The 24048-nt window shown below is 35.4% G+C and overlaps 1 protein-coding gene across 1 annotated transcript in view; it reads left to right on the forward strand.

Annotated features, from left to right (window-relative positions):
* Window positions 1-18469, forward strand: part of LOC123529917 (polynucleotide 5'-hydroxyl-kinase NOL9-like) — a 49524-nt gene extending 31055 nt beyond the window's left edge. The window contains exons 5-13 of the mRNA XM_053521146.1: window positions 783-880; window positions 2424-2457; window positions 4238-4374; window positions 7158-7303; window positions 9945-10024; window positions 11769-11991; window positions 12590-12659; window positions 15888-16021; window positions 17849-18469. Of these exons, the coding sequence (XP_053377121.1) occupies window positions 783-880; window positions 2424-2457; window positions 4238-4374; window positions 7158-7303; window positions 9945-10024; window positions 11769-11991; window positions 12590-12659; window positions 15888-16021; window positions 17849-17959 (1033 nt within the window). The 3' untranslated portion in view covers window positions 17960-18469. The remainder of the gene's footprint in view (window positions 1-782; window positions 881-2423; window positions 2458-4237; window positions 4375-7157; window positions 7304-9944; window positions 10025-11768; window positions 11992-12589; window positions 12660-15887; window positions 16022-17848) is intronic.
* Window positions 18470-24048: the final 5579 nt, after the last annotated feature.

A 24048-nucleotide genomic window follows, 5' to 3' on the forward strand; every position in this document is an offset into this window, starting at 1 on the left:
TTGAAACCCTGCCTTGAATGTGGAGTTTTTACATAGAGAAAACATTAATGCTAGGTGCCCTATATTATCTGAAACAATGTGTATGGGAATCTAGGTGTCATCTGTCACAAAAATGCCATATGACTAAAATTAGATTTGCACAAATTAAAAAAAAAAGCTAACAAAACCTACACATATTTTGAGTAGCTTTACGGACTGAAATATTTTAGGCTTAGAATTTGATCTCAGACTCTTCTGTATTTCTTGATACCATGAAACTTTTAAGATTTTTAAGCTTGAATAATGAAGAATATTATAGGCAGTTTTGCAGATTAGATCTTTTTCTACAAAATAGAATTTGTTTAAACTTGGATTTTTCAAAACTTCAAATTATACTTAGAAAATTTGGCAAATAAAAAAAATTAGGGTCATGTGCTTGATTTTTTGCTAGACAATTTGGAAAAAAAGGACCACATGTAAGATTCAATAATGGGAGTCTGTGGGAAGTCTAAATTTTGATGATCTTAAAATAGAAATTTTTCTAAATGTAGGTTTAAATGAAACTTTTTACAGTCATATGTATACATGTTGTCTATAATATGATTCTATAATATTTTCCCATGATCAATAGATTTACACATTTTTAGCAGATTTTATGACGTTATTTGGAATAACATTTAAAGTGTTCATATTTTATCATTAAACAGATAGTTGCCATTTTGGTAAATTTACTGACAGGTTGCCATTAAGTCATAAAATGTTTTTCATGTTTCAAACGTGCAGAACTATCTTAACTATTTCAGATTGGAAAGTGTCTACTACCTAGAGTGTGATATAGGACAGACTGAGTTTACTCCCCCTGGAGTTTTGTCACTGGTAGAAGTTACCTCCCCTGTTACAGGTAAGTTTACATAACATTACTTTTCTATAAATGTACAAGTAGAACCTAAACCTTTATTTCCAGAACTTGTGGGAAATAGTTGGAAGTATTTAGTAAGAAAATTCATTAATAATAGGATGTGATAATTGTTAATACCAAACTTGATCAGATTCAAATTACTTATGGGTATAATACGTTGCCTAAGTTTGATTAGCAGCTGGATCCTTAGAGTCTCTCGAGTTATGACCCATGAATTACTCAAGATTGTAATCATTGATGGTATCAGCTCTCTGTAAGAAGTTACTGTTCACCATACCTTCTTTGGCAGCTAGTGAACAGAGGGAGGTGTCCGCTGTTTGACTCGAGCATTTCTTATCCATTGCTCACCAAATTTGGTCAAAAAATCATTTATGGGCATAACACCTCAAACAAGTTAAATAACCAGATGGAAGCTCTTAGTTACTCTCAAGTTACGGTCCTTGAATTACATGGAAGTATGGAAATTTACAGTACTCACTAACCTAAGCTTTTCTAATGCGTTGGTCAGAATGATTATGGGCATATCATCATGGCCAAGTTTGATAACCATCCATTTAGTCCTTGTTATTTGAAGGTTATGACCTTTTGATTTAATAGAAAAACAGAAAAGTTTATGCTCAATTTGAAGAGTATATTAAAGTTCAGTAGTAATTTGCTATTATATGTGTGTATTATAACAGTTTAAGAGGTTTTATTTTTTTTTTTTATAAATGAAGATTGCTACCCATGTAAAGTGTATATAGGGTATTCCTACACAGTATATATAGTACCTCCCTATAGTCCTTATGCATCATGTGTCTGCCCAGCTTACATAGTAGGGACACTTACACGACTGTGAGTCTAGATGTTGTGTGTTCAATACTCAATGAGTGGAATAATTGACCAAAAAACAAGTCTCAAAGCATATGGAGTTATTTGACCCCATCTCTGTGTGGAAGTTGTTGTAACTGATATTTACTAGTGGAATATAAGTAATTATACACTATCGCAAGCTAGTGCCTACTTGTACAACATCCAGGTATCTGACCACAGTTACAAGTAAGTGTACACTGGTATAAAGTCCAGGTTTCCGGCCACTATTACAAGTAAGAGTACAGTAGTACAAAATCCTGGTTTCAGACCATTATTACATGTAAGTGTACAACAGTACAAGATCTAGGTTTCAGACCACTATTACAAGGAAGTGTATACAGGTACAAAGTCCAGGTATATGAACACTATAACAAAAAAATGTTCACTGGTACAGTGCCAGGTGGCCGAGTGTTTAAGGCCGCTGACTTCAAACCACTTGTCCCTCATTGATTTGGGTTCGAGCCTCACTCGGGGTGTTGAATACTTCATGTGAGGAAGCCATCCAGCTGGCTTACAGAAGGCCGGTGGTTCTACCCAGGTGCCTGCTCATGATAGAATAATGCACAGAGGGGTACCTGGGGTCTTCCTCCACCATCAAAGCTGGAAAGTCGCCATATGTCCTATAATTGTGTTGATGCAACGTTACAAGTACATTGTTATCCTTGTTTTTCAGGACCACCATTTACTCACCTGAGAAAGACTGTATGGTGAGTGTTCTTCCTGTTTTCTCTATGTAGTTACTCAATATTATTACACTTTTCCTCTGTAGTATGGGGATTTTATGAATACTAATATTTTACTAATATTTGATGAAGTTGTCAAAATCACTGTCTTTGAATTACTTGCACCATCTAAAACCCTGCTTACGATATAAAATTCTTTCAAATGATGAAGTATCAGTCTCGGTTGTTGAATATGGATAATTTTCCCCAGGTATCTACTCATATCTGAAATGTCCAGTGGAGCACCTAGGATCTATTGCAAAAACCCAATGTAGATGTTCTTTTGATAGTTTCACTTTACATCAAACTTTTTTAGTTAACTCTTATCAAGTTATGACCAAATGACCTTTTATACTGTATTAATAGTAGTAAATAATAAGTTCTCAGATACTTTCGCTCCGATCATATTCCAGTAAGTAGAGTTTAAGAATCAGTATACTGAAGTCACCATATTGATGTATCTGACCATAATTATGTGCTTCCGTTTGATACCTGTGATGGTATGAGAATGCTGCAAAATGTTGATACCAGTTGGGAAATTTTGAAAGGATGAATGAATTGTATCCATTTCTGGTAGTCAGGTACACACTTATAAAATGCAGGCTAAATTTGATTTTGGTTATAAGCCATCAATGTCTGGTGGAATCCCTTTCCAACTTAAAATTTTGTAAAATGTTGATGGAGGGGCCTCTTTGGTCAAGTGGTCTAGGTCACTTACTTCTAATCACTTGCCCCTCATCATTGTTGGTTTAAAAACCTACATTGGTTGTAGAATTCTTCATGTGAGGAAGCCATCCAGCAGGCTTACAGAAGATCAGTGGTTTTATTCAGGATCCAGCCCATGATAAAATAATGCCTGGGGTGTACCTGCAGTTTTATTTCTCCATCAAAAGCTTGAAATGTTTCAATATGATGTAATTGTGTTGGCATGTTTCTAAAAATCTTTAAAAAATGTCAGTGTTCAATCAGTTTTGAAAGATCCATGGATTGAATTCATTTTTGGTACACACGTATAGGCCAGGTTACATTTTGGTTATAATCCAGCAATTTTTAGGAGAATGAGGGATCTTTTTCAAATGATGAATTGTTGCAAAATTGTGATGTAAATAGTTCAGTAACTTAAAAGGATGACAATTTTTTGTACCTTGGTTTTATGAAAATAAAATGTATGCAAAGTTTGATTTTGGTTACAATTCACCTATTTTTGTAATAAATATGGTCCCCTTTTAACTTATTATATGTTTCAAATTGTCTTTTCATTTACTATTGAATGAATGAATGGATAGAATTTATCTTAAATACACTGTTATATGTTCATAAAATAAAAGCCAAGTTCAATTTTAGTTACAATGCCCAATATTTAGCAGACTTGCAACCTTTTCTGATACAAAGCTTGCAAAATGTAGATGCGTGTTTGATTATATACTTTTGATATATTTTTGGTACAAACATATATGATTATAAAATATTTGGTAACAGTCCACTAATATTTGATGAAGTTATAGTTTTTTTTTGACTTAAGATTTGGTTGTCCATTTAATAACTTTTGAACAGATGATTGGATTAATACATTATAGTGTAAAACCTTTTACAGTCATGTTAATCTTTTTTAAAAAAATTAGCTGTAAAACAAGGTCTTTATTTTATACAGGAAAGCAATTGTTTGGGGGTTATTATTTAGTCTGCAGAAAGGCAAACAGTTTTAGTTTTGTTAATTTTTCTTTCCATTACTTAAGTGTTGATTTTGTATGATTTTTTGTGACAGTTCCTACCATTTTGGTGGTGTGACACCTAAAGACAATCCAGATCTGTATATGCGGTGTATACAGCTGTGTGTACAAGAATACCAACATGTGAGAACCAAAAGACCTCTCATTGTCAACACTATGGGCTGGATGAAAGGTATTTTTATTATGATAAATGCATTAGTTTTATACATACTATTTACTTAGGGTAACCTGGAAGTGAACTGCATTTTCTGGATGTTGGTGAGTTTTTGTGTCCGTCGTTCATCCGTCGTCAACAATTTTAGTGTTAACACTCTAGAGGTCACAATTTTGGCCCAATCTTAATGAAACTTGGTCAGGATGTTACCCTCAATAAAATCTTGGATGAGTACGATATTGGGTCATCTGGGGTCAAAAACTAGGCCACCAGGTCAAATCAAAGGAAAAGCTTGTTAACACTAGAGATCACAATTTTGGTCCAATCTTAATTTAACTTAGTCAGAATGTTACTGTCAATAAAACCTTGGACAAGTTCAATATTGAGTCATCTGGGGTAAAAAACTAGGTCACCAGGTCAAATCTAAGGAAAAGCTAGTTAACACTCTAGAGGCCACATTTATGACTGTATCTTCATGAAACTTGGCCAGAATGTTAATCTTGATGACCTTTAGGTCAGGCTTGAATCTGGGCCATGTGGGGTCAAAAACTAGGTCACCAGGACAAATCAAAGGAAAAGCTTGTTAACACTCTAGAGACCACATTTTTGACTGTATCTTCATGACACATGGTCAGAATGTTAATCTTGATGATTTTTAGGTCAAGTTCAAGTCTGGGTCAGGTGGGGTCAAGAACTAGGTCACCAGGAAAAGCTACTTAACACTCTAGTGGCCACATTCATGGTCATATCTAAATGAAACTTGGTCAGAATGTTTATCTTGAATATCATTAGGCCAAGATCCAATTTGGGTCAGGTGAGGTCAAAAACTAGGTCACCAGGACAAATCAAAGGAAAAGCTTGTAAACACTCTAGAGGCCACATTTTTGACTGTATCTTCATAGAAATTGGTCAGAATGTTAATTAATCTTGATGATCTTTAGGTCAAGTTCAAAAACTAGGTCACTGGGTCAAATCAAACGCTCCTTAACACTCTAGAGGCCACATTCATAGCCTTATCTTAATGAAACTTGGTCAGAATGTTAATCTTGATCTTAAAATCAAGTTCAGAGAAGTCAGAAACTAGGTCACCAGGTCAGATCAAAGGTTAAGCTTGTTAACACTCTAGAGGCAACATTTATGTATATATTTTGATGAAACTTGGTTAGAATGTTAACCTTGATGATCTTTAGGTCAAGATCTGACAGATCTGTGTCAGGTGGGGTCAAAAGCTAGGTCACCAGGTCAAATCAAAGGAAAAGCTTGTTAACACTCTATAAGCCACATTTATGACCTTATCTTAATGAAACTTGGTCAGAATGTTAATCTTGATGATTTTTTAGCCAAGTTGGAATTTTGGTCATATGGGGTCAAAGGAAATGCAAGTGAACACTCTAGAGACCACATTTATGACCATATCTTAATGAAATGTGGTCAGAATGTTAATTTTGATGATCTTCAGGTCAATAGGTCAGGTGAGCGATATACTGGGCCTTCATGGCCCACTTATTTTACACAGATTCATCAAAGCTTCCTATACTAGACACACAAAGAAAATGGAATTAATTTAAAAGTTCCAGCATAAAATATTACTTGATGAATTTTCAAGATAAACAGTAGACACTGACTTGTGTTAATTTTGTCTCCCACATGTAGTGAGGGAGACATATTGATTTCTTGATGTCCATCAGTCTGTCTGTTGTATGTAACCAAGTTTGACCATGCAACTTCAACATCAAGCCATACAGGAGTGATCAGTGCCAAAGCACATTTTGCATTTTGTTGGCATTTTCTGGTTCGATGATTTTCTACAGAGTTATAGACCTTGATTTATCAAATTTTGTGGTGTTTTGGGCACTTCTCATACATTATTTGACAGATTTCCACCAAATTTTACAGGGCTGATCAGTGCCAAGCCTCATTATGCATGTTGTCAGCATGTTCCATTTCAGTGATTTTCAGTGCAGTTATGGCCTTTAAGTTGTTGTACTTAACCTTGTCTTGGCAACTGCTAGGATACAACCAAGGAGAATAACACCAAACATCATCATGATGTTTTAGCCACTTCTCTAATATAATATGGCAGATTTTTACCAAACCTTACAGAAATGATCAAAGCCAAGTGTGCATATTATCGGCATGACTGTTCAGATTCAGTAATTTTCAGGGGATCAAATTTTATGATATATTGGCAACTTCTCTTGCACCATTGTTCAAATTTCTAAACCTTACAGGAGTTATCAGTGCCAGATATAGTTACACATTATCATGGGCATGTTTTGTTAGTGATTTTCAGCAGAGTTATGGCCCTTGATTTGTCATATTTTACAGTGTTCACACTTCTTGCTGTATACAATCAGGCTGAATTTCTCCTTACATGTGAAGCATTGTTTTGCATATTATTGTCATGTTCTGATTCAATCATTTTCAGCAGAGTCATTACACTTGATTAGTCAAATTATTTCTGCAATATCACTGGTAGGAATTCCACCAAACTTTACAGGAGTACAACTGCTAAGCCTAGTTGTATATAATTGGAATGTTTTAGATAAGTGATTTTCCCTGGAGTTATAACCCATTACCCTTTATTTGTGGCATTTTATGATGTCTACATGGCAAGTGTTGGGAGAACAATTTTTTAGAAAAAAATCTTTAGTATTTGTGACTCATTATTGTAAATCTGACTCATTTGATAATCAAATATGTTAATATGTATGTAAAATATTAAACATTCATTCAACAGACAATTGCATTTTTAAATTCAGTGCATGCATGAGTGTTTAATATTCTTCTTCTGGATACAGGGCTTGGATGGCAGTTATTGTTAGACATTGTGCGTCTTGTATCGCCATCTGTCATTGTCCAGTTAACGTCCAATCAGAATTCTCAGAATGTGCCATCCTTGACAGTGGGAGCTCTCAAAGATACAAGCTGGACTGATTTATCACAGGTAACTTTGAGCAGACTTTTAACTCAGTTTAGCGCCAAAGACTGTCAGGAATCTAGAATGAGTCTTTATTTCTTCATTTTGAGCTCGAGTACTTGAAGAATAGGTAGAGCTACTGGACTCACCTGTGCGTGGTGGTATGCATCACAGTTTGGTTAAGTTTTGCATGTAAGCTGGTATCTATGTAACCACTTGTGGGAATAAATTGAAACTTCATACACATTTTTACTGAGATAAACTGACTTACACTACACAGGTTCCATAACTCTATTTTGCTTTTTAACGAAATTAAGCCCCTTTTTCAACCTGTTTTTGGTTAAATTTTTATATGTACATGTAAGCTGGTTTCCCAGTATCCACTAATGGGAATGGATTGACACTTCACACACTTGTTCAGTGTCATGATCTGACGTGCACTGCACAGGTGCCATAACACTATTCCGTATTTTTCATGCACGCCAAACATTTTCATGTCATTCTGATCATATATGCCAAGTCATTTTGAAAAACATCCATGAATGACAAAGCTACAGACTAGATACAATATCTGGACGAACGAATAAATAATTAAATGGTTGGATTGATACACAGACACTGCCAGGGGTGGGGCTTGTTTTCTCTTCAATTTTGTTGAAGAGGCCTCTTTGACCGAGTTGCTAAAGTTGCCAACTTCAGATCACTTGCCCCTCACCCAGTGCGAGTTCAAGCCGCCCTCAGGGTGTTGAATTCTTCATGTGAGGAAGCCACCAATGATAGAATAATGCACGAAGCGACACCTGTGGTCTTCCTCCACCATCAAAGCTAGAAAGTCGGCATATTAGTTGTAATAGTGTACAGTAAACCTCACTTATAAGGAACTCGGATATAAGGAACACTCGGTTATAAGGAACAGTTTTCAATTCCCCGATCTAATTCCTTCTTTATTCAATGTAAAAATCCTCGGTTATAGGGAACTCGGTTATAAGGAACACCCGGTTATAAGGAACACTTTTTCTAGTCCCAAAGGTGGAAATTCAATAGAAAACACCTCGGTTATAGCGAACATACATAAATAATAAAAATTATTGAAAACTGGAAATAAACAGGAGAATCGCTGATGACGTCAGAGTAACGTCGGCACTTTCACGCGCTCTTATGCACATGAATAAACACATATTATTTCATTTCTATGGTCTTTAGTTTGTTATTTCACGGATATAATAAAAGAAAATAAATAATATCATAATTAACTTATATTTACTCGAGATTATGTTTGAGAGCTACATGTATTAGGTATTTCATGTTAACAATAGTGAACGAAAATCAGTCGTGGACACGGTCATGTCATACTATCCTAAATAAATGTGTTAATTAGGCGTGATTAACAATGATAAACAGTCCAGTTTACCCAGTTTTCAATTGTAAAAATTATAGCAGGTGCTAAAATGAACAATAGCAAAACTATAGATATAATTTACATTTTAGTCCGTTTGTATGGCGCCGTTGTCTAGTCGTAATGCACTGTATTATTTGAACATTTATTTTATATAAGTATTGATGCCTATTCACATAAAATGCTGTCAAGCAAGGTAAGGGCTGCAACATATCTTATAATCATACTGTAGTGCTTTCTTAAAAAGGAAGATAGAAATAGCCGACAAAAAATCAACACAAATCACATCATTCTTACCCATTTTGGCTTAGTTTAGGTTTAAACGCCGTGTTTCAACACTATTTCAATCTCTGTAGGATAGGACCGGTACTAGACTCACAACTTTCTCACATAAAGATTCATGGTCGACCTGGAGCCCTTTTCAAACGTCGGTCAGAGAGTGTTCGCTGTACAAATTGTGTTCGTTATACAAAAATCGGTTATAAGGAATAAGTTCGCTATACGGATATAGGGAACCTCGGTTATAAGGAACAATTTTTAGAGGTCCCAAGCTGTTCCTTATAAGCGAGGTTTACTGTATGTGCAATGTAGAAATGGACACAAATCTATAATACAAGGATGCAAAATGTAAGGCTTAGTAAAACAAGAAATCAGAAAAGAAATGGTATTTGTGTATCTTACACAACATTCAAAAAGTTTCTTTATGTTTTAAAATTATTATTTTTCAAGGTTGCTCAAATAAATTGCAGTTAAAACAGATTGTTTGTAATTTCTATATATCTAGCAAATCATTTCTGATCAATACAGCCACTCGTATATTGTTAAACAAACATGCAAATTAATCGTGATTTTCTTGTTTGATGTGCCCATAATTATGAGATGTTTGTTTGCACAACTGTTAAAGCGTACTAAAGTGTTGACAGCTTGAGAAAGTTCTCCTAGTTCTTAAATACTTCAGAAAGAATTTGTGTCTCAGATATTGTCACTGTTGTCAGTAACCGATTATGCAGCAATTGCGATTTTCATGAGAAATCGTTTTTTTGCATGCCGCTAAGGGCCGATTTCGAGTTTTAAACAATGTTTTCGGACTGATTTTTCGGTGCGTAATATATTCCAATGTTAGCATTTTTCCCAAGATTTTGATACCAGATGGGGGTGCATAATATACACACTAGCATAATATATTCGAGTTTTTACGGTAGTTCTATAATAATGTTGCATGTACACCACTAGATAATGATACTTTCTAGTATTTATGTTCTATACTTGAAGATGTATGGTGGTCCAGTAATTCCAAGAAGAATGGAAAGAGTGCCAAAGATCTTACATTTGGAGATACCTGTTGCAACAAGGTAAACTAGCTTGTTTATCAGGGATATAGCTCAGTGTTGAAAAGTGTGGAAAACCTTTAAAGTGACACCTAAAATTGTTAATCTTTTTAATTACCGGTAGTTCGCAAGATTTGTCGCTGCTTCACTGATGTTATCATTCTAAGAGTGTTTAAGACATCTGTAGAAATTGGCTCCTTTGACAGTAGCAATATTTGCTGCATAAGTAACTGTTTCAGTACTTTATTTTGTTGGTATGACTGTGTGCAAAACATTTTGAGTGGCAAGAAAAAAATAGTGCCAATGCACTAAATATGGTTACATACATAAGCCACTAAATGCATATGACAGAATTACAGGAAAAAGGTATATTTGTAATATCAGGCTATCTGATCAGTAAGATACAAAAAGTCTCTATAAAATATATATATATATATAACTGACAAATAGAAACTAACGATAGCATTGTTATTATTACAAACAATAGTCGTTAGATGCTTCAGTATTGAACTACTTGGGCCGACACCCTGGTGGTTCAATTCCTACGCATCTGAACTCTGAACTGTGGTAAATTAAGATGATAAACCATGTGAAGGCCTTGATTGTCTGTTAATTAATTTATTTAAGAAGTTTATAGTATGATTTTAAGTGAGAATCTTGAAAAACAGGAATATCAGAATAAATTAAAGGGACATGCCTTTAGATCAGCTTCATAATGTCATTAAACTACAACAATAATGAGATACAGAAAATTATATAATAACCGTATGATACAAAACAAAGTTAAATTCATCTATTTTGCAATAAGGCTCAGTATCATGACTAACACTTCGAAAAGTTTTCTTTCTAATTTATTGACAAAATAACAGTTATTATAGGTAAGAAGACCATAAAACATACTATATAACCTCAAAATTGCCTCCTATTGCAGTTACTTACTAAAGAAATAAATATCCTAACATTGATATTGATTTGATTTTGGTTTTACTAAACAGGACGAGAAATTTTGGTTTCTCATCTGATTTACATTGAAATAAAAACATGACGTATGGAATCAAAACTTTTGTACCTGCTGTAATCACAGAGATACGTAAAACCAAGTAATCGGACCCTGTTAGTAGTCTTTTACTCTCATGCAAGGGTAAGACAGTGGTTCCAATTCTTTTCATGCACAAATTCTCCCAGAACCACATGGGGCTCCACTTCCTTAAACATCGAAAAAAATCACATGTTTCAAAGTTTATTTCATATACTCTCAGTCAGCATATTTAAAAGAAAGAAAAATAGAAATTAAAAAAAAAAAAATTTCATTTTCTCCATCATTTGTAAAATACTATATTTCATATTCAACAACAGTATTTGATATCATAAAAAAGCTCAATTATGTTGACATGCACTTATAACATATAGATGCATAGTTACATAAACGTAAGAAATAATAATTGCTCATAGTTATGTTCATTGTATTTGCCTGTAACAGTCATCACCAAAATGCATGAATTAAGATTTACCAGAATGTAACTGTCACAGCCCAGTAAATCTATATTGGATTGCTTCGTAAATGGTCTGATGTTCAAACCAAGATCTTTGTATGATTTTGATATCGTCAGAAATGTTACTAATTACACTTGCAAGATGACAGGATAAAAACTCTTTTTCTGTTCTATGACATTGTAATAGTGATGGATTTTGTTTTTTCTATATTGCAGTTACAACTTCAGAACGTAAAAATGATGGAGTTTTTGTGTGTTGTTTTTTTGTATTCCAGTTACAACTTCAGAATGAAAGCAACTGATTACAGAAACCTGACTGTTCTTAGTCACCTTGCTCATGACCTTGAACCAGGATTGACCTTGACCTCAATGACCCCATATACTGTTAATTGGAAAGATGTAGCCATACATGTATGTCATGTAGAGGTTAATAGGTCACAGATCATGTATGCTTTAAATGCAAACTTAGTGGCCTTATGTGAAGGGGACATAACTGAAGTAAGTATGTATGGGTCAGTTTTATTTTCAAAAAACAGAATTTCTGTAAATTATTCAACATACTGTCATTCTGGTTTGCTTCAGAGCATCAGTTTCTGACTACACCAAATAAATTTTAAAGGAGTCACCTTTCTGTTAATATACTGTGGTCCATTGCCGAAAACACTTTAAGGGGATTCCAGAGCAGACGCTGTATTCAGTTTCCCAGACTTGAAGGCCCCGAGAATTTTTTGGTTTATGGAAGTTGCCTGAGATACTTCCAAACTTCTTAGAAATGTATTTTCTTTCCTCAAGTAAAGCAGTATCCCAGTGTATTAATCATTTTCAGTGATAGTTCTAGTTAAAATGGAATGTCAGCGACAGTCATAAATTCATACATTTTTAGATGGTAGTTTTAACATCAAACAATAGTGTCGTTTGTTGGCAAGAGTTTAAAAGAAAGCTCCTCACTTTGTGTTAAAATTCAGAGTTTCAAAGTAAATGTTTCTGTTATAATGAATCAGGAAAATGAATTAGAATACCATTTTTCAATTGAATTTTCATTGTATTTTGTAGAATAAGAATATATTTCATGCCTAAAGGAATTTTGTAATTTTAGGCTGAAAAGTATTCAGATGAGGGACCATTATTTGTGAGTAGTACAGGACCATGCAGGTGGATTGGCTATGGTTTGTATATTTATACTCGCTAACTTTTTTCCTTATACCAACTTCATGGTATATTTTATACAAAGTTATATAACTAACAAAGCCTGCCTGCTTAGCTCAATAGGAAAAGCGCAGATCTACGGATCTTGGGGTCGTGAGTTCGAGCCTTGGCTGAGGCGTATGTTCTCCGTGATGATTTGATAAAAAGACATTTTGTCTGAAATCAATCCTCAGTGTGCATATTGTTGGCATGTTCCATTTCATTGATTTTCAGTCAAGTTATGGCCCTTGATTTTTAGCTCGACTATGCAAAGTATGGAGAGCTATCGTACTCGACCTGGCGTCGGCGTCCTTCCGCATCTGCACTTTGGTTAAAAGTTTTGATGCACTTTCTCTTTATCTTTGTTATTACTTGATGGATTTACTTCAAACTTAAAATAGTTGTTCCTCATCATCACCCACATCATATGGCACAAGGGTCATAACTCTGGCACCAATATTTCATTAATCATCCCCCCTTTTTACTTAGAATTTTAGGTTACAGTTTTGGTGCCCTTTCACTTTATCTCAGTTATTACCTAATGAATTTGGTTCAAACATAAAATATTGTTCAACATCATCACTCACATCATATGACATAAGGGCCATAACTCTTGCACCAGTATTTCATGAACTATCCCCCTTTTTTACTTAGAATTTCAGGTTAAAGTTTTGGTGCACTTTCACTTTATCTCCGGTATTACTAAATGGATTTGATTGAAACTGAAAGTAGTTGTTCCACATCATATGACACAAGGTCCATAACTCTGGTATGAATATTTAATGAATTATCCCCCTTTTACTTAGAACTTCGGGTTAAAATTTTGATGCACTTTCACTCTGTCTCAGTTAATTACTAAATGGATTTGATTCAGACTTAAAATAGTTGCTCAACATCATCACTCACATCATAGGACACATAGGCCATAACTCTTGCACCAGTATTTCATGAATTATCCCCCTTTTTTACTTATAAATTCAGGTTAAAGTTTTGATGCACTTTCACTATATCTCAGTCGTTACTGAATGGATTTGATTCAAACTTAAAATAGTTGTTCCACCTTATCACCCACATCATATGATACAAGGTCCATAAATCTGGCACAATTTTTTCATGAATTATGCCCCCTTTTACTTAGAATTAATTTTGATGCATTTTCACTATATCTCAGTTATTACAAAATGGATTTGATTCAACATGACACAAGATGCTTCACTTTTGCACCAATATTTCATGAATTATGCCCCCTTTTTGCTTAGAATTATACTTATTTAATGTTTTGATATACTTTATCCTTATCTCTCTTATTACTTAATACTTCTGACACAGACTCAAGCTATTATCCAATATCTTCATCCACATTGGGGTCATTAAACACTCCAGTGACACCTCCAGCTTCATCAAATATACTCAGTTTCACTATCAGGCTTCAAAATAGTCGAGCGCGCTGTCTCCTGTGACAGCTCTTGTTCATATTACATGTTCATGCAAGTGATCTGATACCACAAGGAAGAATTACACCAAACTTTATGAAAAAGATTACTGCCAAGCCTAGTTATTATGCATATTGTCAACATGTACAGGTTTTGTGACTTTCAGTAGAGTTTTGCTCTTGATTCATCAAATTTTATAATGTTTTGGAAACTCTCATACATTTTTGGGTAGATTTCCGCCAAACCTTACAAGAGTGATCAACGCCAAGTCTTCTTATACATACTTTCGGCATGTTCTGGTTCAGTGATTTTCTGAGGAGTTGTTATCCCTTATTTGTCAAATTTTCTTACACCATACCTAGGCAGATTTCCTCCACACCTTGCAGGAATTATCCACACCAAGCCTAGTTACTGATATCATTGGCATGTCAAAGAGTTATGGTCCTTGATTAGTCATATTTTACAGTGTTTACACTAGTTATACCATCAGGATAAATTTCACCAAACTTCACGAGTGATTTGTGTGACGCGTAGTTATGCTTATCATCATCATGCTCTGATCTAATGATTTTCAGTGGAGTTACTACTGCCAAGCCTAGTTGTGTTTGTCATTGAAATGGTATGGTTCAGTGATTTTCCCTGAAGTTATTACCCTTCTGTTGTGGCATTTTACAATTTCTGAGTGTTAAATGGTGGGATACAAAAATTAATGTGTTTCATGAAAAACAATTTCTAGTTTCTGTTTGAAAAAAAATGTCATCAAACTATTGATTTTCCCATCTACACAAATGACAACTTGCAGGAGACCCAAGTCAGTCTAGCAAAACATAAAGCACATGACTAAGTATATGCTAAGAAGTTTTAAAGAGGTAGGGTTAATGAAGTTCTACTTTGATCTGAATGTGCAGAATTACCTTCAGGATATTTGTGAAAAACGTAAATTGCTGATTCTGTTTTTATAGAGAAATTAACTTCTATTCATTTCACACTTTACATAGAGGATAATTGTTGGTTTCGGTGTAATATCACGTTATAATTTCACCGAGTGGGCACCAGAAGTGATATTTTCACGAGTGGCGCAGCCACGAGTGAAAATAACAACTTTTGGTGTTCACGAGTGAAATTACCGTGATATTACATCGATACCAACAATTTTTCTGTTTATTTTATGTCTAAAACTCTACTTTTGTTGTGTTTATTTCAATAAAATGTCAAAATTTGCGGGAAATTTTATCAGGAAGCATCGCAAAGATGACGTCATTTTAACGACGTCATCGTCATATTGTTTCCGGCTTTCAGTACGCTCGGTAAACTTTTTGACATTAATCCGGGTATCAGATTTGATAATTTTCACTGAGTGGCCAGTGAGTTTATCAGGATATAATTCACCGTTATATTTCGATAAACCACCGAAAAACATAAAATAAAATTGTTTATTTGCAAAACATTAGATATACTTCCAAATGTGACTAAAAGTAATGTGCATAAAATGCAAGTTTAGAGAAAGTTGATCATGAACAAGTTCTTAAGTACTGTGAAGTCAAATATATTTCAGCTTGCATGTGTGGGCAGAATTGTTGAACTTTAATTAAAACCATTGAATAGATATGAAACAAAAATAAAATTTGTTTTGCCCTATCAATGGATCAAAATACTTTGGGATTACTAAACTTTATATTTTCACTGATAGATACTCCACTCTCATACAATTGCATCTGATGCTCATTCAGCAAATGGTATTTTGGTCAATCATATGTCCTCTGTGTTATTTTCTAGGACTTGTTAGAGGGATAGATATGGAGAGGAACATTTTCTACATTATAACATCATTGACCGAAAATGACCTAGCAAGAGTTAATATTCTCGATATTGGTGGAATTTCAGTCCCAGAAAACTTTCTTACTGCACAGGTTAGTAGTATTGGAAGTATATGGTGGTATTATACTTATAACTTAGTGGTCAAAGTACATAATGATGTACACAGGTTTCAGTTGAAAGTACATAATGACATATCCATACCTGTCAATTATAGGAAATAGTAAGTGTAAAAACAGGTTTGTGACAGAAAATATTTATTGATATATCAACCACGTGTAAACAGAAAGTACATATTATGTACATGTATATGCAAAGTTTCAGAAAGGCTAGTAATGAGTTTAGATTGCCAAATAAAAGACATAATGATAGGTTAGTAACAGGGAAAACATGACATGCAGGTTAATAACAAGGAAAAGATAATGACAGTGATGTTAGTACCAGAAAATACATAATGATATGTATGCAAAGTAAAAGTTTCAGAAAGGTTAGTAATGACATGTAGGTTAGTAACTGGGAAAAGGTAATGACAGGTAGGTAGTAACTGAGTAAAAGTAATGAGAGATAGTAACTTGGAAAAGGTAATGACATGTAGGTAGTAACTGGGAAAAGGTATTGACAGGTAGTTAGTAACTGGAAAAAAGTAATGACAGGTAGGTAGTAACTGGGGAAAAAGTAATGAGAGATAGGTAGTAACTGGGAAAAGATGATGACAGGTAGGTAGTAACTGGGAAAAGGTAATGAGAGATAGGTAGTAACTGGGAAAAGATGATGACAGGTAGGTAGTAACTGGGGAAAAGGTAATGAGAGATAGGTAGTAACTGGGAAAAGATGATGACAGGTAGGTAGTAACTGGGAAAAGGTAATGAGAGATAGGTTAGTAACAGAAAATAAATAATGATGCATATGCAAAGTAAAAGTTTCAGAAACGTTAGAAATAACATGTATGTTAACTGGGAAAAGGTAATGACAGGTAGGTTAGTAAGTGGGAATACATAATGAAATGTAAGTTAGTATAAAGAAAAACATAATGAAAGTCATGTTAGTAACAAGGAACAGAAAATGATGGGCAGATTAGTAACAGCATATAAGTAATGACATGAACATTATGAAAGGTGATTATATTATGAAATTTCTTAGTGATGAACTAAGCGGAGAACAGTAACTTACAGTACAAATTGATGGTAACAAAAAATACAAAATTATGCATAATCAAAGGGGATGTTTATCATAAGGTAGCCCGTTTTCTCTGTTAACTTGCACTACATGCCCTGCCTTATTCCCAGCCAAAGGAGAGATATTGTATTTGGTGTTGTCTGTCTAGATGTTCTTCTGTCCATCAGTCCGAAAATTCAAACTGAAAATGCTTATAATTCAAGTAACCAAACCTTGCATGATTATTTTTGCACATCACTTTTGTTCACACTTAGTTTTATCCCCCTTGACCAAGTAAAAGCAGAGTTTTTCCCCTTGATTTGGTAAAGTTGTAAATTATAAAAGTATTTTAATTAGAATTACCAAATCTCACATAATGACAAATTAGCACATAACCTTTGCCCACATATAGTAGTATCCCCCTTTACCCAGTTAAAGCCATAAATTCCTACATAAAGTAATACATTGATGGATCTTCATGAAATTTAATACAAATATAGATTACTATAGGGAAGTGATGCATGTTACCTTTTATCAGAACATCTTCAGAAACAGCAAAATTATTGCCCTTTTATTGTTTAAAATTCCCAGAAAACAAAGTAATCCATTGATTGATCTTTTATCATGGAACTTATAGGTCACTCAGTTTTGTAAAAATATACTTGTCTCATTCACAAAACAGTTTACTTAGCGGGGGAATATAAATTCACTGAATTTACTTGTATTAGAAAGCCTGAAACTTACAAAAGAAATTCATTTTGTTTTAGAAGTTTGAGAAGATACCATATGTGGATGAGGTTGTGGAGTCTGTAGGCTTGTCTGCTATCAGACCAAGAAAGCACATGCCAAGGAGAGGCCTTCGTGGGAATATACCATGATGAAACCAAGCAGAGGCCTTTGTGGGAATATACCATGATAAAACCAAGGAGAGGCCTTCTTGGGAATATACCATGATAAAACTGTATGCAGAGGATGAACCATTATGGAAATGTAACGGTATAAAACCCAGTGCTGTAGACATACTAAAACCTTATGTAAAGAAAAGGCCATAGGAGTAATAAACCGGAAATCTACACTGCTGATAGGCCTTCGAGAATACGTTCCATGATACAACCATATACGGAGAAAATACAGTAAAGGAAATGAACAATGATATTATCGAGACTGTTTGTTTTGCTTCTTTAAAAAGGCATGTCACAAGATTTGTGTCAAATATTTTGGAATTATGAATGGACCTTGCTTTATAAATTATTGCCCAAAAAGTAAACATCAAAGTGATTCTGTTCAAGCCAATATTTTGTATCAAAACATGTATAGTACACGAGATATTTTAGCGTTTTTGTATACATGTTAAAATTTTATTACCAATACATGTATCTGAAGGTAAAGGATCTGTTTTGTCTTATTTCAATGTTGTGAGTGGCTGTTATTAGTGTCAGGTGATTTAAATAATAGAAATTTCTGTCTGGACTTGAATAGAGAAAAACGACAAGTTGACAGTCAGTTCTTTTAGTGTTTTAATTATTGAGTTGTAAGCTACAGTATAGAAGAGCCTTTTTTAAGAAAATGGAACTGAAAGGAACAGCAAACTTTTAATTGGGTCATTAGTCATTTTCCACCTGTCAAATTTTGTCATTAGTTTTCACATTCTGTCAAAATTCTTTCATTCTCTCCATTCTTCACATTTCATTATGTGCCCCCCCCCCCCACCCCGCACTCACTGGGGGAGACATATTGTTTTTGCCCTGTCCGTCCGTCAGTCGGTCCATCACACTTCATTTCCAATCAATATCTGGAGAACCATTTCACTTTGAAACTTCAAACTTCATAAGATGGCAGGGCCTCTTGAGTAGACGCAGACTTTCAGGTAGTTAGTTTTTTTTTTAAAAATACTACTATTCCTACTTTTTAATTTAAAGAAGGCTCTGCTATGTAAAATAGACAGACCTTATATATCGGGCCAGGCTGAGGGGGCCCCGTGTCCACCTACCCCCACCAGGTGGCTGAGAAGTGATCTATACTCATCAAAGTTGCACCAAACTACATTTTGGCAAAGAAATAATATAATTTTCTCAAAATTTAGACCCACAACGCACCAGACTGAGTGGCCACCATTTCACACCTATATTTCAAGATTGAGAACCCCCTGACCCCACAAAACTATGAGGAGTACCCCTCCAGTACCTCAAATTTTAGACAAAAAATGCACCAGAGGCAACTGTTTTCATACCTGTTTTTCAAGATTTAACAGGGAGAAAGCCCCCTGATCCCCCTAAGGCGACAGGGATACCTCCTTCCGTACATCAAATCCAGCATTTCATACCTGTATTTCAAAATTTGCCGGGTGTATCCCCCCTGACCCCTCTAAAATGAGGGTAGTACCTCATTTTTTTTTACCCAAAAAAATGCACCATTTCATACCTGTATATAAAACACTTTCAGGGAGGAGACCCCACCTCCCCACCCTTCCGTCCAATATAGACAGAGGATCCCTCCTGTACCTACCCCCTTTTGGCGCTATGCTCTTCGCTGGTAACACTTTTGTTCTAATCTGGTATCAAACCTTTCCGGATCGGGGCATGTATGTTGTGATTGAAGTGTCCTGCTGTGTAACTATGAGTAAATGTAAGAGATTTTGGGGCAAGTTTGTTTTTGTAAGTTCCTACTATTTATCATCAGACTCATTCTTTTCTCCTGCATTTTTATATCGGAGGCTCCTACTTTTTCATAAAAGGTCACTTATTGTTATTGTTTCTAGGGTCACTCCATCAAAGGTCAAGGTCAACTGGGCCTGAACATGGAAAACCATTCCCAGTCGATTACTTGATAACCACTTTACCCTGAATGTTGAAACTTGATAGGATGATTGGACATACAGAATAGATGACCCCTATTGATTTAGGAGTCACTCTGTTTAAGGTCAAGATCAAAGGGGCAAGAACATTTAAATCCATTTCCGATCAGTAACTTGAGAACAATGTGACCGCTACCAAACTGTGACCATAGCTAGTGAATTGTCAAAACCAGTGAAAATGATAGTGTCCCACAGGGGTCCGTTCTCGAACCAAAATTTTTTCACAATGTTCACTAAACCAGTTGGTACAATATGAAAGAAACAATGATTAAGTCACCATTTTTATGCCGACGATGGGCAGCTTTATTTATCTTTCAAACCAACAAATCCGGTCTCTCAGAAGGATGCTTTACGCTGTGTTGAATTGTGTCTTGGATGAACAGCAGCATGCTGAAAATCAATGCCGATAAAACTGGTCATTGTATTTACCTCTCAAAGAAATGAAAAACATATTGAATCGATTTCTGTGAAAATTGAGAAGAGAACATTAAACCATCTAAATGTGTAAGGAATCTTGGTGCTTTTCTAGACGCCAAAATGAGCATGGAAAAACATACTAACTCAGTTTTTAGATCAGGATACGGACAGCTACGTCAAATAGGCCACATCAGGAAATACCTAAATACAGTCAGATGCTACAAAATCGCTAGTACATTCACTCGTCACTTCGCGCCTTGATTATTGCAATGCGCTCTTGTGTGGTGTTCCAAAGGCCTTGCTGAACAGACCTAAAGTCTTCAGAACACTGCTGCTCGAATCATAACGAGAATATCGCGTTATGATCACATTACACCGGTCTTAAAAGGACTGCATTGGATACCAGTTACTCACAGAGTGGACTTTAAGATTCTAGTTTACACATACAAAGCATTGCATGACCAAACACCGATCTATGTTAAAGACTTGCTAGAACTCTATCAGTCAACAAGAAATTTGGGATTCAAGAACAACTCGAAACAACTAGTTCTTCCAAAAAAGCAAAACTGTGAGGTACGGTGATCGTAGTTTTTCATCAGCTGCACCAAAGTTATGGAGTGCTCCCGGCTACCATTAGGGAGGCTAAAAGCTTGGATGTTTCAAACTGACCACGACAATCAAATGCAAACCAAATTAATTTTACAAGTTAAAGCATAGCAAAAATTCCTTCTAGGGCACATCTATATGAATATATATAATGGTCATCTTGTAAATTTTTGGATTTAATGTCTGTTTTAAATATTGGTAATCAGTGTGTGGAATCCCATGATCGGACACAAAGACTCGACAATTCTACCTTATTGACACTCCGTATCCCCCTGTTTAATCAGTGGCGCAGTGGTTAGCAGTTTAGACTACAACGACAGCGATCCGGGTTCGATTCCCGGACCCTAATCGATTCCCGGTTGCCGCTTGGTGATTTACATTACTTGGTACTGTTTTCAACAGTATCGGTCTAGACTGGGGAGGTATATATGACGCCTGCCGTGGGCTCAGCTTCCATCCATTCCAGGTAGGGACTTCGTCGACTACCCATGTTAAATAACGCCCCTGGTGGTGTTACATTTTGCACCAAGGGGGCGTTTATATCTGTACCAAAAATACAAGAAAAAAAACGAGTAAAATTTTGAAAAAGAACAATGTTGTTTTATACTGCAAAAAAGTCAATTAGGTACGCTAGTTATTTAACATAAGTTGTTAAATCCAACAACAAAGTAAATCCGTTACCACCTTCAGTTCAGTAAATAATCGTTAATTTGTTGCGCATAACTAGAGGGTCGCAATGGGTTTGTTTTCACATATCAACCATGCATTCGAATATTTAGTTGTTTACATGTAGTCCATCTGTTTGTACACTATGTTATGCTCTTCATGAATGGAGGAAATAGAAGAATCAACCAACCATCTTCGGGTTTAATAATATGTAATTCAGTCAGAGAGTCGCCTCAATTAGGAAAGAATAGTTTTAACGTCAGAGGTTATTCCTAAGTACATGGTGTTTGACTGGCCAGCTTGTAACTAAAGGTCTGTTTCTCAGTCAAGTGTGACTTACTAAATCAAAAGTGTTCCTTCTCGAGAGAAGTAACAATAATGTCGACACATTAATGATTTAACTGACAAACTATATGATTCGAAAAATGCCGGTGCAAAAAATACCAGCCGTTTTAAATACTTGGTTTCTGCATCAGGTGATGTTAGCGTTTCACGGACTTGTGACCAATCATCTTTACATGCGTTGTTTTTGCTGCCAGGCACGCCGTATTTCCATAACCTATGTTTTTCTTCTAGTAAATGAATTCAATTCAGCAGAAATTATCAATGCAAAATAATGATATTGTTAAGTGCGTGGGTATTGGTAGATAGCAAATCAAAACGCAGGGTTAAAACATCTAAAAAATTCGACAATGTGCAAATGGCCAAATTGCATGTATTTATGTAAAAAAGTGGTTTATGTACCTCAGGCTACATCTTATGGGGTATATATTTCTCAATTAATTCGGTTTGCCAGAGCGTGTAGTCATGTCAAGCATTTCAATGAACGTAATCAATATATTACAAGTAAACTTCTTCAGCAAGGCTACCGTTATTACAAATTGCGTAAATACTTTGCTAAATTTTACTATCGTTATTCTGATTTAGTTTTAAAATTCAGTAGTAATTTAAAGACACTTCTGTGAGAAGGTATTTCTAAACCCGTTTTTTATGGGGATGTGGTTTACAAACTCCGTAAGATCTTGGGTCATGGTAATTTTCCAAATGTATTTGGTAAAATTATAAAACGTTTTATTAAAAGAGGTTACGACCCAACTGTTTTGAGACATACCGCATGTTTAGTGTTCAACCCGTTTACAGTTGGACACTACGCTTCCCTCTTTGATTGTGTCTGACGGAAGAGGGGGAGGACTCTATGATAAGCAGTTTTTAAATCCTACCAGGACTGAACTGTTTTGATATCTGTCTTCTGGCCTGTTTCGTCGGGCCCTTAAGGGTGTTTCTCTTGTTGCTCTGTCTTCTGAAAAGGCATCGAGTACATACGTTTTTGGTTCTAAAGGTTTGCTTTTTATATATTTATACACGAGCATTTTTGTGTTTTACATGCCATGCCTTTTTGTTTCCATTACGTGTGTTAGAGTTTCACCTGGAGGGGATTACTTTTATTTACACTGTCCCGTGTCTTTGGAACATGGTGGGGGTAAGAGTGAGGTTGGGTGCGCACCATAAACCGGTTTAAGCTTCCCAGTAGTGTTTTTGCCACTGACCGTTCCAAGGCGGTGCCCCACTGTGTTCATTTGTTTGTTCGTTTTGTTCTCATGTGTTGGCTTTGTGTGTTTGCGCGTGTATGCGTGTGTGTGTGTGTGTGTGTGTGTGTGTGTGTTTGTTTGTGTTTGTTTGTTTTGGTGTGCACGTCTGCGTGCTGTGGGTTTCGTTTTGGGCAGGCTGCGTTTTTGATACGTGGCATTCCCTGTTTGATATTTGTCTTTGCTTTTTACAAAAATATGTAGATACTATGCTTTTGCGCTCATCCGACCTTTATATATTTTGTTTACACAAACTGCATATTGACTTATGTGGAAATGATATCATTTTGAATTGGTTAAGTGGCTGAATTTTACTTAATACATCTGCGATAAATCTTGACGAAATTGTACTTGTTTGGAAAACATATAGTGGCTTTAGCACATTTCGCGCATGAACCGACTTGATGACTTTCTCATCTAAATGCATTCGACCAAGTCAGTCCTGAAACAAGCTTCATAGACAAACATGATAAATTTCTAACTGTCTCGATACCCATATAGCCTGGTTCCCGGCGTGTACTAATAGTAGTAATTAAGGGTCAGGGTCTTGGGTTTGCTCCCTGCCGCATTGTACCAAAGACGTGAAACATATTGTATTAGAAGCTTTCTCGCTTGCACCATGCATTAAGAGGATAGTACATGGAGTGGTCAAACCGGTTCAAATAGAATGTGACTTGGTATCATGTCACGTGACTACTGCGTGATATTCAGTGTGGCAACATCATAAAGTTATAAGTCAACACCGTCGTATATATGACTAAAAATATTTTTTAAAAGACGATAAACCTGAACACACCAGTATAATAAGTCTATACTCTAGAAATAAGCAACACAAGGA

Source organism: Mercenaria mercenaria, chromosome 13 (assembly GCF_021730395.1).
Source record: "Mercenaria mercenaria strain notata chromosome 13, MADL_Memer_1, whole genome shotgun sequence".
Taxonomy (NCBI): domain Eukaryota; kingdom Metazoa; phylum Mollusca; class Bivalvia; order Venerida; family Veneridae; genus Mercenaria; species Mercenaria mercenaria.